Raw genomic sequence first — 13,165 nt, 5'->3', positions numbered from 1 at the left:
ACGCTAAACCCTGAAAGATCAGACAGTGGACAGAGCTGTGGGCAGGTCAAAGGTCAGGAGACTAAGGTCACAGAGCTGTGGGTGGGTCAAAGGTCAGGAGACTAAGGTCACAGAGCTGTGGGTGGGTCAAAGGTCAGGAGACTAAGGTCACAGAGCTGTGGGCAGGTCAGAGGTCAGGAGACTAAGGTCACAGAGCTGTGGGCGGGTCAGAGGTCAGGAGACTAAGGTCACAGAGCTGTGGGCGGGTCAGAGGTCAGGAGACTAAGGTCACAGCTGTGGGTGGGTCAGAGGTCAGGGTTAAACTTACAAGGTGAGGAAAACGTCACTGGAGCTCGTGTTTATAAGGAGTGTGTGTGTGTTGGGGCTAATGCTAATGCTAACGTCGGAGCATAATATTTACAGACTGAAATAATCTACACCAGAAAATAACTGAGTCGTCCTGACAACAAATTTAATTTTGTTTCATTTAATGTTTTAATCGAAGGTAGCTTTAGCTTTAGCATTAGCATTGACAGAAAGATGTACCTTTGTAAACACAGAAGTGTCCTGTGTTTGACATGACCCCAACCTCTGACCCCTGACCCTTCACCACCCGCAGCTCTGACCAGTGTCTGATCTGTCTGGATTTTTGTGTGACTGCAAAAACCTCAGACACAGGAGCGGTTACCCCTGGTGGAGGCTCTCCCCCTGGTGGAGGCTCTCCCCCTGGTGGAGGCTCTCTCCCTGGTGGAGCGGCGCCCCCCGGTGGAGCGGCGCCCCCCGGTGGAGGCTCTCCCGGTGGAGCGGCGCCCCCCGGTGGAGCGGCGCCTCCCGGTGGAGCAGCGCCCCCTGGTGGAGGCTCTCCCGGTGGAGGCTCTCCCCGGTGGAGCAGCGCCCCCTGGTGGAGGCTCTCCCGGTGGAGGCTCTCCCCGGTGGAGCAGCGCCCCCTGGTGGAGGCTCTCCCGGTGGAGGCTCTCCCCGGTGGAGCAGCGCCCCCCGGTGGAGCGGCGCCCCCCGGTGGAGGCTCTCCCGGTGGAGCGGCGCCCCCTGGTGGAGGCTCTCCCGGTGGAGCAGCGCCCCCCGGTGGAGGCTCTCCCGGTGGAGGCTCCGGCGCTTGTTGCTCAGTTTAAAGGTGAATATTTAAAGTGTAAATCTTCAGAGCTGTTTTTGTCTCTTCATTCCTTAATTTTATTTGTACTTTTTTTTCGGTTCAAACTGTTTCTGTCAAATCATTTTCAAAGTGGATAAAGTTTTGTATTTTGTTTAAATCCACAGTCGAGGCTTTGGACCAGAAAATGAAGATTATTCGTTTGTTCAAAGGTTTTGGCAAAGTTCAGCCAAGAATTTATGTTTTAGTTTAGCAAATAAGAAAATATATTTATAGTGTCACAGAATTAAACAAGAACTTAACCCAGACAGTTAGAGCAGAGCAGTGCATTATGGGACTTTACATCTTCAAAATGGCGGAGGTCAGATCTGACCTTTGAGCCAGAAACCACCTCATTTTAATTTAATGTTCTTTTCCTCATGTTTCTGCTTTGTCCCGGATTAGACTCAGGTAATTCTGATCTACCTCTGCAGGAGTCGAGCTGAGGGGTCACTGAGGGGTCACTGAGGGGTCAGAACTATTTTTACTACAGATTGCGCCACACACCTGTCGTCCTGTCGAGCTTTTCAATAAAGTTTTGTAGTTTCCAACATAAAAACGTCTCATGTTTTATCTGGTGGACTTTGCCTCCTCATAAACACGAACACAGAATAAACATGACCCCACCCACTCGTCTCCATGGAGATGTTCCACAGTGTGGCATTACACGCCTCAGTCTTACTTGTGGCTAAAAATACATCAGAAAAAACAACATTCTTACTGTAAGCAGGCTCGCCTCTTCACAGATCTGATCAGTAACCTGGGACCTGGGGGCGTCAACTGTTTATCCACTGACCCACAGGTCGTCGGTGCGACTCCAGGTCCCACAGGTGAAAGCTGTTGTGTCCTTGGGCAAGACACTTAACCCCCCTCGCCCCAGTGTGTGTGAATGTTTGAAGGTGTTTGTGTGAGGGGGTGTGTCTGTGTGTGTGTATGTGTGTGTGAGTGGGGGTGTGTGTGAGAGTGTGTGTTTTTTATGTAAATCTGAGTCTTTGAGCAGGTTCATCCTCGGCTCCTTCTTCTTTCACTTCTGTCCGACTGCTCTGGTCTGTTTTCAGCCTCGAGTCTCGTCCTCGTCTGTAAATTAGTTTCTGTAAAACCTCAACTGCCTCCAGTTATTCAGACACAATGTCGACTTTAAAAGAAGAAATATTATAAAGATTTCAGTGTTTAAGCATCAAATCAAACAGTATTTAAACTAATATATGAACTGAGTGTTTTGACTTAATGTGTCCTTCAAAACTGAAACTGTCCCATTCACTGGACGAAACTGGAACTTTTTGAACAGTTTTACTCTGATCTTGGCTTTAAAATCCAGGAACGGTCAAATCTTCTATAATTTATAATGGGTCTAGTTTATGTTAGCGCCTTAGAGCTAGCACTGTCCCATTATGTAAACAGACTATGCTAGCACGTTAGCTCTGTCCATTATATAAACAGACTATGCTAGCACGTTAGCTCTGTCCATTATATAAACAGACTATGCTAGCACGTTAGCTCTGTCCATTATATAAACAGACTATGCTAGCACGTTAGCTCTGTCCGTTATATAAACAGACTATGCTAGCACGTTAGCTCTGTCCATTATATAAACAGACTATGCTAGCACGTTAGCTCTGTCTATGCTAACATTCATGTAAACAGACTGATGAACGGTGGAGCAGATTTTTTCCAAAACAAACACAAAATTATTGAAAAGTTAAAATTTTATTGCATTTTTTTGAAGCAAAGAACAAAACGATTCACATTATGTAACAACAGAAACAGGGGAATCGACCTGTGTGTTCTGACCTCTGACCTCTGACCTCACACTCAAACGTCAACAATACTGAAGAGATTTGTACCTGAAAACAAAGCAGCTCAGAACGTTTCAGCACCTCGACTGAAGGAAACGAACGACCGAAGGAAACGAACGACCGAAGGAAACGAACGACCGAAGGAAACGAACGACCGAAGGAAACGAACGACCGAAGGAAACGAACGACCGAAGGAAACGAACGACCGAAGGAAACGAACGACCGAAGGAAACGAACGACCGAAGGAAACGAACGACTGAAACGTCTGAAGGTTTGAGCCAAAAGGAGGGGCACGAGTGAACGAGTGAAAACAGGTGAACAAATGAACAGGTGAACGGGTGAAAACAGCTGAACGAGTGAAAGGATAAACAGGCGGCCATCTTGTTCCTATAAAGTCCTAAAGTCGTGCTGAGTTTTGGCGCCATCTGGTGTTTCAAATTACAACTTGACGTCTTCTTTTTGTATCATTTTTAATTTAAGATTCATGAGGCAAAAATGTGTTTTTGGGTTGTATCATTTTTTTCTTGGCTTCAAAGGTGAAGCATCTTAAAAAAGTGAATGAACTTTAAAAACGCAGACGCACTCGCAGGATTAATTAATTAAAAGTCAGTTCATAACATTGAACAGATCTGTGTCGTTTCAGACTCCGTTTCATCCAGTCAAAACTTTATGTTGTGGATTTAGATTTTTAAAATACATTTTAACCCAATAAAAGGTTGAAAAATATTGACTTTCCTCCATTTTGATTTCCATCTTTGTTTCCAAACATTCTGGCGAGTGTTTTGGCGTCAGACCAGGTAACGATCTAAATACAATCACATTTATTTAGATGATTTATTTATTTGTTAAATCTCTTTGTTAAACTCCGTCTGTGATGCAGATGTTTTTCCTCTTTCTCTTTTTGAACAAAAAATGAGTCAAAATGGAAACAGGAGTTAAAAGATTTAAGAGTCTGGATTTTTACACAAATGTGACAAATGATTTTAAATCCCAGATAAATTCATTTTGTGAGTCTCATTGTGGAATTTTAAAAGTAAAATATCGGTATCGGCCACAGCAGCAGGTCAAAGATCGAGTATCAGTATTGACATGTTTTTATTTTTTATTTAATCCATATCGGCGCGTCCTGATCTGTGCAGACGTCACTCCAGGTCAATACTGTTTCCTCCATCAGCCATTTTGTTTTGTAGAACAGAAACGGCGTCTCCTGTGAAACGATCCTGTCCACGTTTCACAGACGCTGTTTCTGTTCTCGGCGCGTCTGATCTGAACACTGAGGTGTGACGTTTTCTCGAGCAGCAAAGTTTCAGCTCTGACAAAAACACTTTTCCTCAAATGGGACAAAATGAAAAAACTCAACCTCGTGTCACTGGTTCAACACAAACATCTCCACCTTCTGTGTTTTAGTCTTAAAATAGTTTGAGTCGTTTTAAAAATGCAAAATACTTCAACATGTTTATTTTGTTTATATATATTTTTTACATTGTATTGATTTTTTAACAGCTGCAGTCGCCAATAAGAAAATAGAATCAATTTGAACCGAACGAACCTCAAACTTAAAAACATCATCACAACAAAACGCACACACGCCGCCGTCACAACGAGCCGAGCGCGGCGGGACCGGGCACGGCGAGCCCGAGCGCGGCGGCGGGCCCGGGCGCGGCGAGCTCGAGCGTGCGGAGCTCACTGAACTGAAACAAGTGCTGTAATGTCTTTGTACCTGCAGGGGGCGGTGTCGAGGCGTTTGGGGCAGAGTCCATGCAGATCTAGAGGAGTTTGTTAGAGTAAACTGCAGATGAGATCCAGGTGGGGCAGGTGTGGGGCAGGTGTGGGGCAGGTGTGGGGGCAGGGGCAGATACGGGGGCAGGTTTGGGGGCGGGGGCAGATACGGGGGCAGGTCTGGGGTTTAAGAGCCCTGTGCTTCGAGCTCTGAGGCGGGCGTGTCCGTCTCCTCGTCGTTGTAGATGTTCTCGGCCTAAAAAGGATTCAGAAGATTATGTCATGAATAAAAAACACCAGACTCAAAATGAACCTTCTCAGATCTGCTCTCGTCTCATTCACAAACTCTCTGGACTACGCCAAAAAAATAAAATCCCATTTGTGAAGCGTTTGCTGTGACTGAGGTGGTGTTTGGTGGAGGTCACATGGGTCAGTCTGTCCCGGGGCAGCTGTGGCTGTGAGTGAATGACCAAAGCATCTGTGATGTTCAACTTTTACGACTGTTACATTTGAGTTTTTATGTGTTTCATGTGTATAATATTATTTTGATGTAATTTTGTGAAGTGTCACTAGGGGGCGGAGTAGTGCAGTGTGAGGTCAGTACACACGGAGGCTGGACACGTAGAAGAAAAGTGACAGGATTAAAACAGATCATTATAATTAAAGATGTAGTTTTTGTCTGTTTTATTTTCATTTTTTTTATTAAGTGAATTATTTTGTCTGTGTTTTAGTTTTCACAGGTGAATTTATTTGGATTCATGTTTAAGATGCTAATAATCAATAAATATAATAATAAATAATAAGTAGAGGAAACCACTTGTGTCTGTACCTGGAGGAATTACAACTTTTTCTCGTATTTTTTCCCCACAGAGTTTTTAGTGAGTAAAACAAAAACAAAGAATCAACGGCGTTTAAACCTCCCGTTTCATACTTTAATCCATGTCCTAACGCTGTTTCCTCAAAAACAGACCTGGAGTTGTGTTTTGTTTCATTCACACGTTTAAGTCACATCTGCAAAGCTCAAAACGCTCTGCTCCACCTTGTGATGTCATCAAGTGGGAGTTTTAACAGCTCCTTTTACCTTTAGTTCAGTCGAGATAAGAGACAACTCCAGGACTGAAATGATCCAAATGATTCTATAAATGAAGGTGTGTGGAGTTTAAAAACACAGTGGAGCACTTCCTGTATCACCACATGATGACATCACAAGGTGGAACAGAGTGTTTTCAATTTGAAGAGTTTGTGTTAAACATGTGAGAATGAAACAAAACACAGCTCCAGGTCTGTGTGTGATGAAACAGAACAGGTCAGAGCAGTGCATTCTGGGAGTTTTGCACGGGTCAGAGCAGTGCATTCTGGGACATGGTACTGACCATCTGCCACACTTGCATGATGTTGTCCTCGGACACGGAGCAGATGACCCAGGGCTCGTTCGGGTTCCAGGAGAAGTCTGAGATCTTCGCCGTGTGTCCGCCGTGAATGAACTGGAGGAAACACATTTACGTCACAGAAACATCCAAATATCGCGATACTCCACGCGCTGACGTATCGATACACATCAGGCCGCTGTTTCGATTTATCGCCAAGACTATTTTACTTTTATGATCAAAACAGATTTATTTCTTATTAACTTCACACACGTCGTGGCTGCACAAAGAAACACTGTTGCTAAAATGTTTTGGTTCTTAAACAGTAAAATATCGAATATCGTGAGCCGTGTATCGAGAATCGAATCTAGAGGGATCCTGTGATTCCCAGCTCTAATTCACATAAACATTTAATCTTAATGATTTAAATAAATGAGGCGTCACCAGGAGCTCCGGGGGCCCGTCCTCTGCGTCTTCTGCCGACTGCTCCTCTCCGATTTTACTGTGAAGATCAAACTCAGTGAACAACTTCGTCCAAACGGGTCAAAGTAAAAAAACAAGTGGTGTTTCATGTTTCAGAATAAAGTTTAAACGGGTCTGACCTCAGGTCCCACACGTTGAGGCGCCGGTCGGTGCCGCTGGACGCCAGGATGGTCTCGTTGTGAGGAGACCACTGCACCTGGAGCCAAACGGACGGAGTTTAGTTTTGGAGAATGAGGCGAGTTCTGAGGTTAAAATGTTATTTATAAAGATCTAACCTGGAATATTTCATCTTTGTGCGATTCAAACGAGTGAAGCTTCAGTTTGAGGTTTCTCAAATCCCACAATGCAACAGTCTGAGGAAAAACAACAGAAAGAACAACTTTAACAAACGGAAAAGTCCAGAAGATTAACCCCTTTAGCATGTAGCATTAGCACTGTTAGCATGCTAGCTGCTGTGACAGTGAAACTCAGCTCTGGCCTCTGAGAATTAGCTTAAAAACTTGACCCGTCCCTCAGCGTGTTCTGCATTTGACCTGTCCCTCAGCGCGGTGGTGTGCACTTGACCCGTCCCTCAGTGCGGCGGCGTGCACTTGACCCGTCCCTCAGCGCGGTGTGCACTTGACCCGCCCCTCAGCGCGGTGGTGTGCACTTGACCCGCCCCTCAGTGCGAGGTACACTTGACCCGTCCCTCAATGCGGCCTGCACTTGACCCGTCCCTCAGCGCGGTGTGCACTTGACCCGCCCCTCAGCGCGGTGGTGTGCACTTGACCCGTCCCTCAATGCGGCGTGCATTTGACCCGTCCCTCAGCGCGGCGTGCATTTGACCCGTCCCTCAGGGCAGCGGCGTGCAATTGACCCATCCCTCAGGGCAGCGGCGTGCAATTGACCCGTCCCTCAGCATGGCGTGTATTTGACCCGTCCCTCAACGTGGCGTGCACTTGACCTGTCCCTCAGCGCGGCGTGCACTTGACCCGTCCCTCAACGTGGCGTGCACTTGACCTGTCCCTCAGCGCGGCGTGCATTTGACCCGTCCCTCAGCGTACCTTGTCTGCGGAGCCCGTGGCGAGGATGAACTCGCTGTAGGGGTTGAAGCTCAGACAGTTGACCTCGGCCGTGTGAGCGTCCACGGCGTGACTCGCTTTGGACGTGTTGTTGGAGCGTGTGTCCCAACTGAGAACAGACCCAGAGTCAGACACGGGACAAACGCGGGACAAACGCAGGACAAACATGTTTATATGTCCACACGTCTCAGCTGTGATTTATACAAATGTTTGAATTTTACAAATGTGAAAATCTGCAGTTTGGACTCGTGTGTGTGTGTGTGTGTGTGTGTGTGTGTGTGTGTGGGGGGGGGGGGGGGTCGGGGTGTGCGTGTCGGGGTGTGTGCGTCTGTGTGTGCGCGTGTGTCTGTGTGTGCGTGTGTTTGTGTGTCAGGGTGTGTGTCGGTGTGGGGGTGTGTGGGGGTGTGCATGTCTGTGTGTGCGTGTGTCTGTTTGTGTGTGTCTGATGTTTCTTTATTTCCTCACATCATGAGCTTCTGATCGTCGGCCACAGATCCAAACAGAGACTCGTGCAGCAGGTGCCAGGACACGTCCTCCACCACCGCAGTGTGTCCCGTGAAGATGGTCTTGGCGTCCACCACTTTTCCCTCTTTTGGCGCCGCGCCGATGTCCCACAGGCAGATCGTCTACAAACAAACAAATGTTTACGTTGTGTTTAGGCTCGTTCTGATACTGGAATCTGCAAAAGCTCCGATATCACACGTTTTTCAGGTATCGTATCGTTGAGGACTCAGATCAAATCCCTGATCCCATAACTCTCAGAAAGAAGAGTCATAGATACATGCAGCTAATGCTAATGCTAATGCTAATGCTAATGCACAGAGCAGGTTTAGTGCAGACTGTGGAGGCTCTGCAGACTCTGAAAACCGATACTGACAGGAAACACATTTGTGTTCACTCTTAGATCAGTTAATTCATTTAGACTTTGGAGTGGACGCTCAACTTAATAAAATAACTCCAGAGTCCACCCCGACAACGCCGCTGACACGCGACAATAGAGCTAACACACAACAACAACGCTAATGCCACAACAGTGCAGCACAGGGTTTGTTTACTCTGCGACTCTAATGATCCATGTGCTCTGAGGATCACTGCTGTTTTTATCCACCTCTGTGGAACAAAGTGAAAATGGTTAAACCCGCCGAGCTCATCAGGAGAGACACACGTGTCTCCGACGCTTCAGTCTCACAACCTCATTTATTCTTCCAGATGATCTTTAGAAACAGACTTTTACTACACTTATTTCTGCTCTTGAAGTCGCCTCAGTCGGCTTCTGTGGTATCGCACTAGTATCAGTGAGTACACCGAGGCCAAGTATCGGATCAGAGCCATAAAAAAGGCACTTCTATTGTTTATTCTATTGTCAAAGTGTCAAACTGTAGGACGCTCACGTGATCGTCGGAGGCGCTGAGGAGGTTCCCGCTGAGGTTGGGGTTCCAGGAGAGGCCGTATCCTTCTTTCTGATGACCTTTGAGCCGCAGGTCAGGAGAGCACTCTCCACTCGGGTCTGAGGGACACAGCAGGACAGTCAGGTCATCAGGACAGTCAGGTCATCAGGTCATCAGGACAGTCCGCCCGCTCCTCCCGCCTGCTCCCATACCTGGTTTGGAGGGGTGCTTGGTGTAGTCAAACACCAGCACGTCTGACGTGGGCGTCTTGGTGGCGATGATGACGGGGTTCTGGGGCATGTATCGGGCTCGGTTCACTTCTCCTTCGTGGTTTATCTTTATCTCAATCTCTATTTTTCCACTGACCGAACCGAAGCCTCCGAATTCTGAAGAGACACAAAAACATCAGGAAATAAATGATTAAAATGATATATTTGTGAATGGTTTGGTTCTGTAGATGTCAGATGATCATAGTTTTATAAATTTGTAGATTTTTTCTATAAAATAAAAGCTAATTTGTCATTACAGTTGTTTTTTTACAGATGTGTGCGTTGGCAGTGACTCGAATATTTCCCAACGTCCCTCGACCCACATCACAACTTAAATAATTCTATCTAGAGAAGCATTTCTTTCAAATGGAGTGTTTTAGTTCCTACTGACACTTTGCAGTATCGTCACACTGGGGGTGTTCTACATGTATCTCTATGGCAGAATGTTCAGCTGTTTCCATAGAGACACAATGCACAAATTAGCAAAACGCTGCCAAAACAAGTTTTAAGGCAAGTCTGAAAACTCAAGAAAAATAACAATATTTCAGGAGCCTGTGGTCAGTCCGAGCTCATCGTCCTGTTTATGAGTTTGATTTTACACAAAAGGTGAAAAACTGTTGGCTAATGCTAATGCTAATGCTAGCTAGCGACTGTAATCTTATTTGACTTGGACTTGTTTCACCTGTTGTAGTCCAGATAAATCAGTTCTTTCTGGTCAGATTGTGTTAAAACAAAGCTCAGATTTAAGTCTAACAAAGCCTCAGACAGAGCAGTGCCTACAGTTAGCGTCACACCCCCAGGAGCCACAGGACTAGATGAGCTTAAAGTGCCTGATGTTTTGGGTTAGCGTTTACCTTGTATTGGACAAACATGATACAGAACAAAGGAACAAACCGCAGAGAGAAGAGAGAAGCTGCTCATCCATCAACATACCTGCTGGAAGAGAGAGAGCACGAGCTTAGACTGAGGCCCCGCAAAAACATGAGGCCTCAAAAAACACAACGAATATGAGGCCTCAAAAAAACACAACATACATGAGGCCTCAAAAAAACACAACGAATATGAGGCCTCAAAAAAACACAACATACATGAGGCCTCAAAAAAACACATAAACATGAGACCTTAAAAAAAACAATGAATATGAGGCCTCAAAAAACACAACGAATATGAGGCCTCAATAAAAACACAAACATGAGGCCTCAAAATAAAAACAACACAAATAGACAAGAGGCCTCATAAAACACATAATCTTTAGTTCAGTCCTATGTATAAAATGTGTCTAAACCATAGACTGTTTATATAAATGGACATTGCTAACGCGCTAACGGCTTTGTTCCAAACAGGAAGTGGTTATAAGCGCACTTCCTGCTCCTTCGACTCTGGCTCCAATTCACTTTCTGTGTAAAAACTGTGTCCTCTCTCTCTGTACCTGCTGCTGCAAACTCATCATTTTGGAGATGTTTTTGCTTTACCTGGAATGTTCCAAAATGAGGCATTAAGTTATCTACAGGCATTTATTCAACTACAAGTGTTTTTATGCCTTGAAAAACATGTATTCCAACTATGATTGAGGTCGCCTCTTCATAGAGCTGACCTGTACCTGGGCCTGGCTGCGTCATCCATCTCCATGGAGACAGACGGCTAAATTTAAGAGCACTTTGAATGACGTTGAGTACGACTTGTGCTAAAAAAAAAAGGCGTAAATAGAACTGAAGTAAAGACTGTGTTCAGGGCGAGTGGAGGCGCCGCCGTACTCACCTCCCTTCTCGCTGTCGTAGTGCGATGCGTCGAACTGGGCGTCGTCGTTGGGCACCTGGACGCTGGCGATGACCAGATGGTTCTGTTCATCTGACGTGTGAGTGCCCAGAACCAGCCTGTGCACTGTATAGTCCTTACCCTCCGGTCTGGACCAGAAAACAGGGGTCAAGATAATACTAGTACTGCTACTACTACTACTACTACTACTGCTACTACTATAAACATGATCCAAATGCATTTCAACTAGACTGTCATAAAAGCAATAAAAATACATATAAAGAGCCATGTACAATCAAACCATGCAGTCACATTGTTTCCTTTATCTGAGGAGCTTCGTCTGAGCTGAAGCTGTGGGAGGCGTCACACTCCCTCAGGTACTTCAGTCTGAGATACCACAGGCTGTACAGGAGGTGTAAGGACATACCTGCTGACGTCGGGGAGCCACTGCACCGTCAGACTCGGCCACTCGAGGGCGTGAGTCATCACCAGGTCATACAGAAACGGAGTGTTCTTCTTCCAGATCTTATACTCCTCGTTTATCACTCGTTCCTCCACCGCGTCATCGTACACTAAAGAGACATTTAATAAAAGTTTAATACAGTTTAAAATCTTAGAGGAAGTATCCAAAAGTTTCAATTTCAAACTCAATTTTAATATTAAGGAAGATGGTCCGTACTCGACAGCAGCAATTTAGATCCCACAGATCAACACTGTTGTTTATATATTATCAAATCTGTTCACAAAAGGTCATAAATTGTCCTATAAATGTCATTTCTTCAGTTTTATCTGGGCGATAGTTTCGTTGGTGTTTTGAATCCCACTCTCGACATAAACATCACTGGTAGTGGTCAGATCCCTTAACCCACAGGTTGGTGGTGCGAATCCAGCTCCAACAGATAAATGCTGTCGTCGTGTCCTCGGGCAAGACACTTAACCCCCCTGGCCCCCAGTGTGTGTGTGCACTGTGTATGAATGTGTGAATGAACTGTACAACCTGCACTTTTTCTCTATACATCTCATCTAAATGACAGCAAGTAAACCACATCCTTCATCTCAGTGACAGTAGTTTGATCCCTGCTTCTGACTACTGTATCCTGCTGCTGTGTCTTTGGGCAAGACACGTCACCCATTTTTGTTTGTAATGGGAAAAATTGTCAAAGAGGAAAAATGATTATCAAACTATTTACTGGGACAAGAGTGTGACGTCTCAGGATAAACCTTCCAATCTCATGTCCATAGCCTCAGTTAATTTCTGTTCTTCCAAAAATATAAAGTGGTAGAGCTGATGATCCCATTTTGTAGTGTAAAAACACTACCTGTAAAACAGGCCTTTAGGGGAAACAGAACAGACCAAACCTGTTCAGATGTGAGTTCAGATCATAAAACAGCTTCAGGAGGGAACCCAAATCCACAGACAGATGGAAGAATACTGTGAACATGTATTTAGTCACAGAATACTGAACATCTGCTGTAAAGTGCGTTTTGTAACATGTTTTGGTCCATGGTCCCATCAGAATCCTGTGTTCTGAATACTCTGAATACTTTTACAGAGTCACATTTAAATTAGAGTAAAAACGCTCCACAGGATTAAAATCAGCTTCATGTTTGTTTTACTGTTTGTTCTGTTTATTTATCAGTTTAAACCTCTCCTGCTTCACGTCAGGAGCTGAGCTTTAGATTTCTCTCTGATTCTGTTCGGTCTGAACCTACATTCTGTCATCATGTGCAGTGTTTTCTTTTGATTTTAGTAAAATAACTGTACTCTGATACTTCCACATGTAAGAGTAAGTGTACTCAGACTACAGTTACTTTAAAAGCGTATTCTGGACGTGTTTTGTGGTATTTTGTGGTGTATTCACCGGCTCTGCTCACAGATGCTAACGTGTTGTTAGCATTGTTGTTAGCATTAGCCTGACGCACGAGGGCCTCCGGGCCACTGTACTTTGTGCTTTTACTTCGCTCTTTTAAAGTTTAATACCGTCTTTATCGGCCATGTTCCCGGGAGGCGTGGGGCGCGGTGTCAGCAGAGGCAGAGTCGTCCCGGGGCGGATCGGTGCAGTTTTCTCAGCTCCTGGTGTTTGGGTTGAATCGCAGCTTTCTTCCTTTTCAGCGCGGAATCAGTCCGCACGTACGGCGCATGCGCAGATGGAGGCGCGCTGAATATGTATGAGCTGATAATGCGCACGAGGAGGGACCGT

General features: G+C 45.5%; 1 protein-coding gene across 4 annotated transcripts; it reads right to left on the bottom strand.

Moving 5' to 3' along the window:
* Positions 1-2,814: 2,814 nt before the first annotated feature.
* rbb4l (retinoblastoma binding protein 4, like) lies at positions 2,815-13,103 on the bottom strand. Of its 4 annotated transcripts, none has more exons than XM_033990701.2 (13): positions 12,946-13,103; positions 11,392-11,536; positions 10,968-11,113; positions 10,104-10,145; positions 9,153-9,326; positions 8,944-9,059; positions 8,018-8,178; positions 7,535-7,661; positions 6,767-6,844; positions 6,611-6,687; positions 6,453-6,510; positions 6,015-6,125; positions 2,815-4,897 (listed from the first exon to the last, which is right to left on the bottom strand). In XM_033990701.2, the coding sequence occupies exons 1-13, from the start codon at positions 12,959-12,961 to the stop codon at positions 4,829-4,831; spliced, it is 1,320 nt and encodes a 439-aa protein (XP_033846592.1). In that variant the 5' UTR covers positions 12,962-13,103; the 3' UTR covers positions 2,815-4,828. The 4 variants fall into 4 exon arrangements, with proteins under 4 accessions (XP_033846592.1, XP_055085244.1, XP_033846600.1 ...); XM_055229269.1 differs by having other exon boundaries at positions 10,104-10,142; XM_033990709.2 differs by lacking the exon at positions 10,104-10,145 and having other exon boundaries at positions 9,153-9,329.
* Positions 13,104-13,165: the final 62 nt, after the last annotated feature.

This window comes from Periophthalmus magnuspinnatus, chromosome 3 (genome assembly GCF_009829125.3).
Source record: "Periophthalmus magnuspinnatus isolate fPerMag1 chromosome 3, fPerMag1.2.pri, whole genome shotgun sequence".
NCBI lineage: Eukaryota > Metazoa > Chordata > Actinopteri > Gobiiformes > Gobiidae > Periophthalmus > Periophthalmus magnuspinnatus.
The sequence above is the reverse complement of the archived record's forward strand: the minus strand, read 5'-3'. Positions and strand labels throughout refer to the sequence as shown.

Bases quoted from the DNA above. Each gene is read 5' to 3' on its own strand.
- rbb4l (XM_033990701.2), bottom strand. The intron at 9,060-9,152 runs GTATGGGAGCAG...TGTGTCCCTCAG, and splicing joins CAAGCACCCCTCCAAACCAG to ACCCGAGTGGAGAGTGCTCT. The intron at 6,845-7,534 runs GTACGCTGAGGG...GTTTTTCCTCAG, and splicing joins CCACGGGCTCCGCAGACAAG to ACTGTTGCATTGTGGGATTT.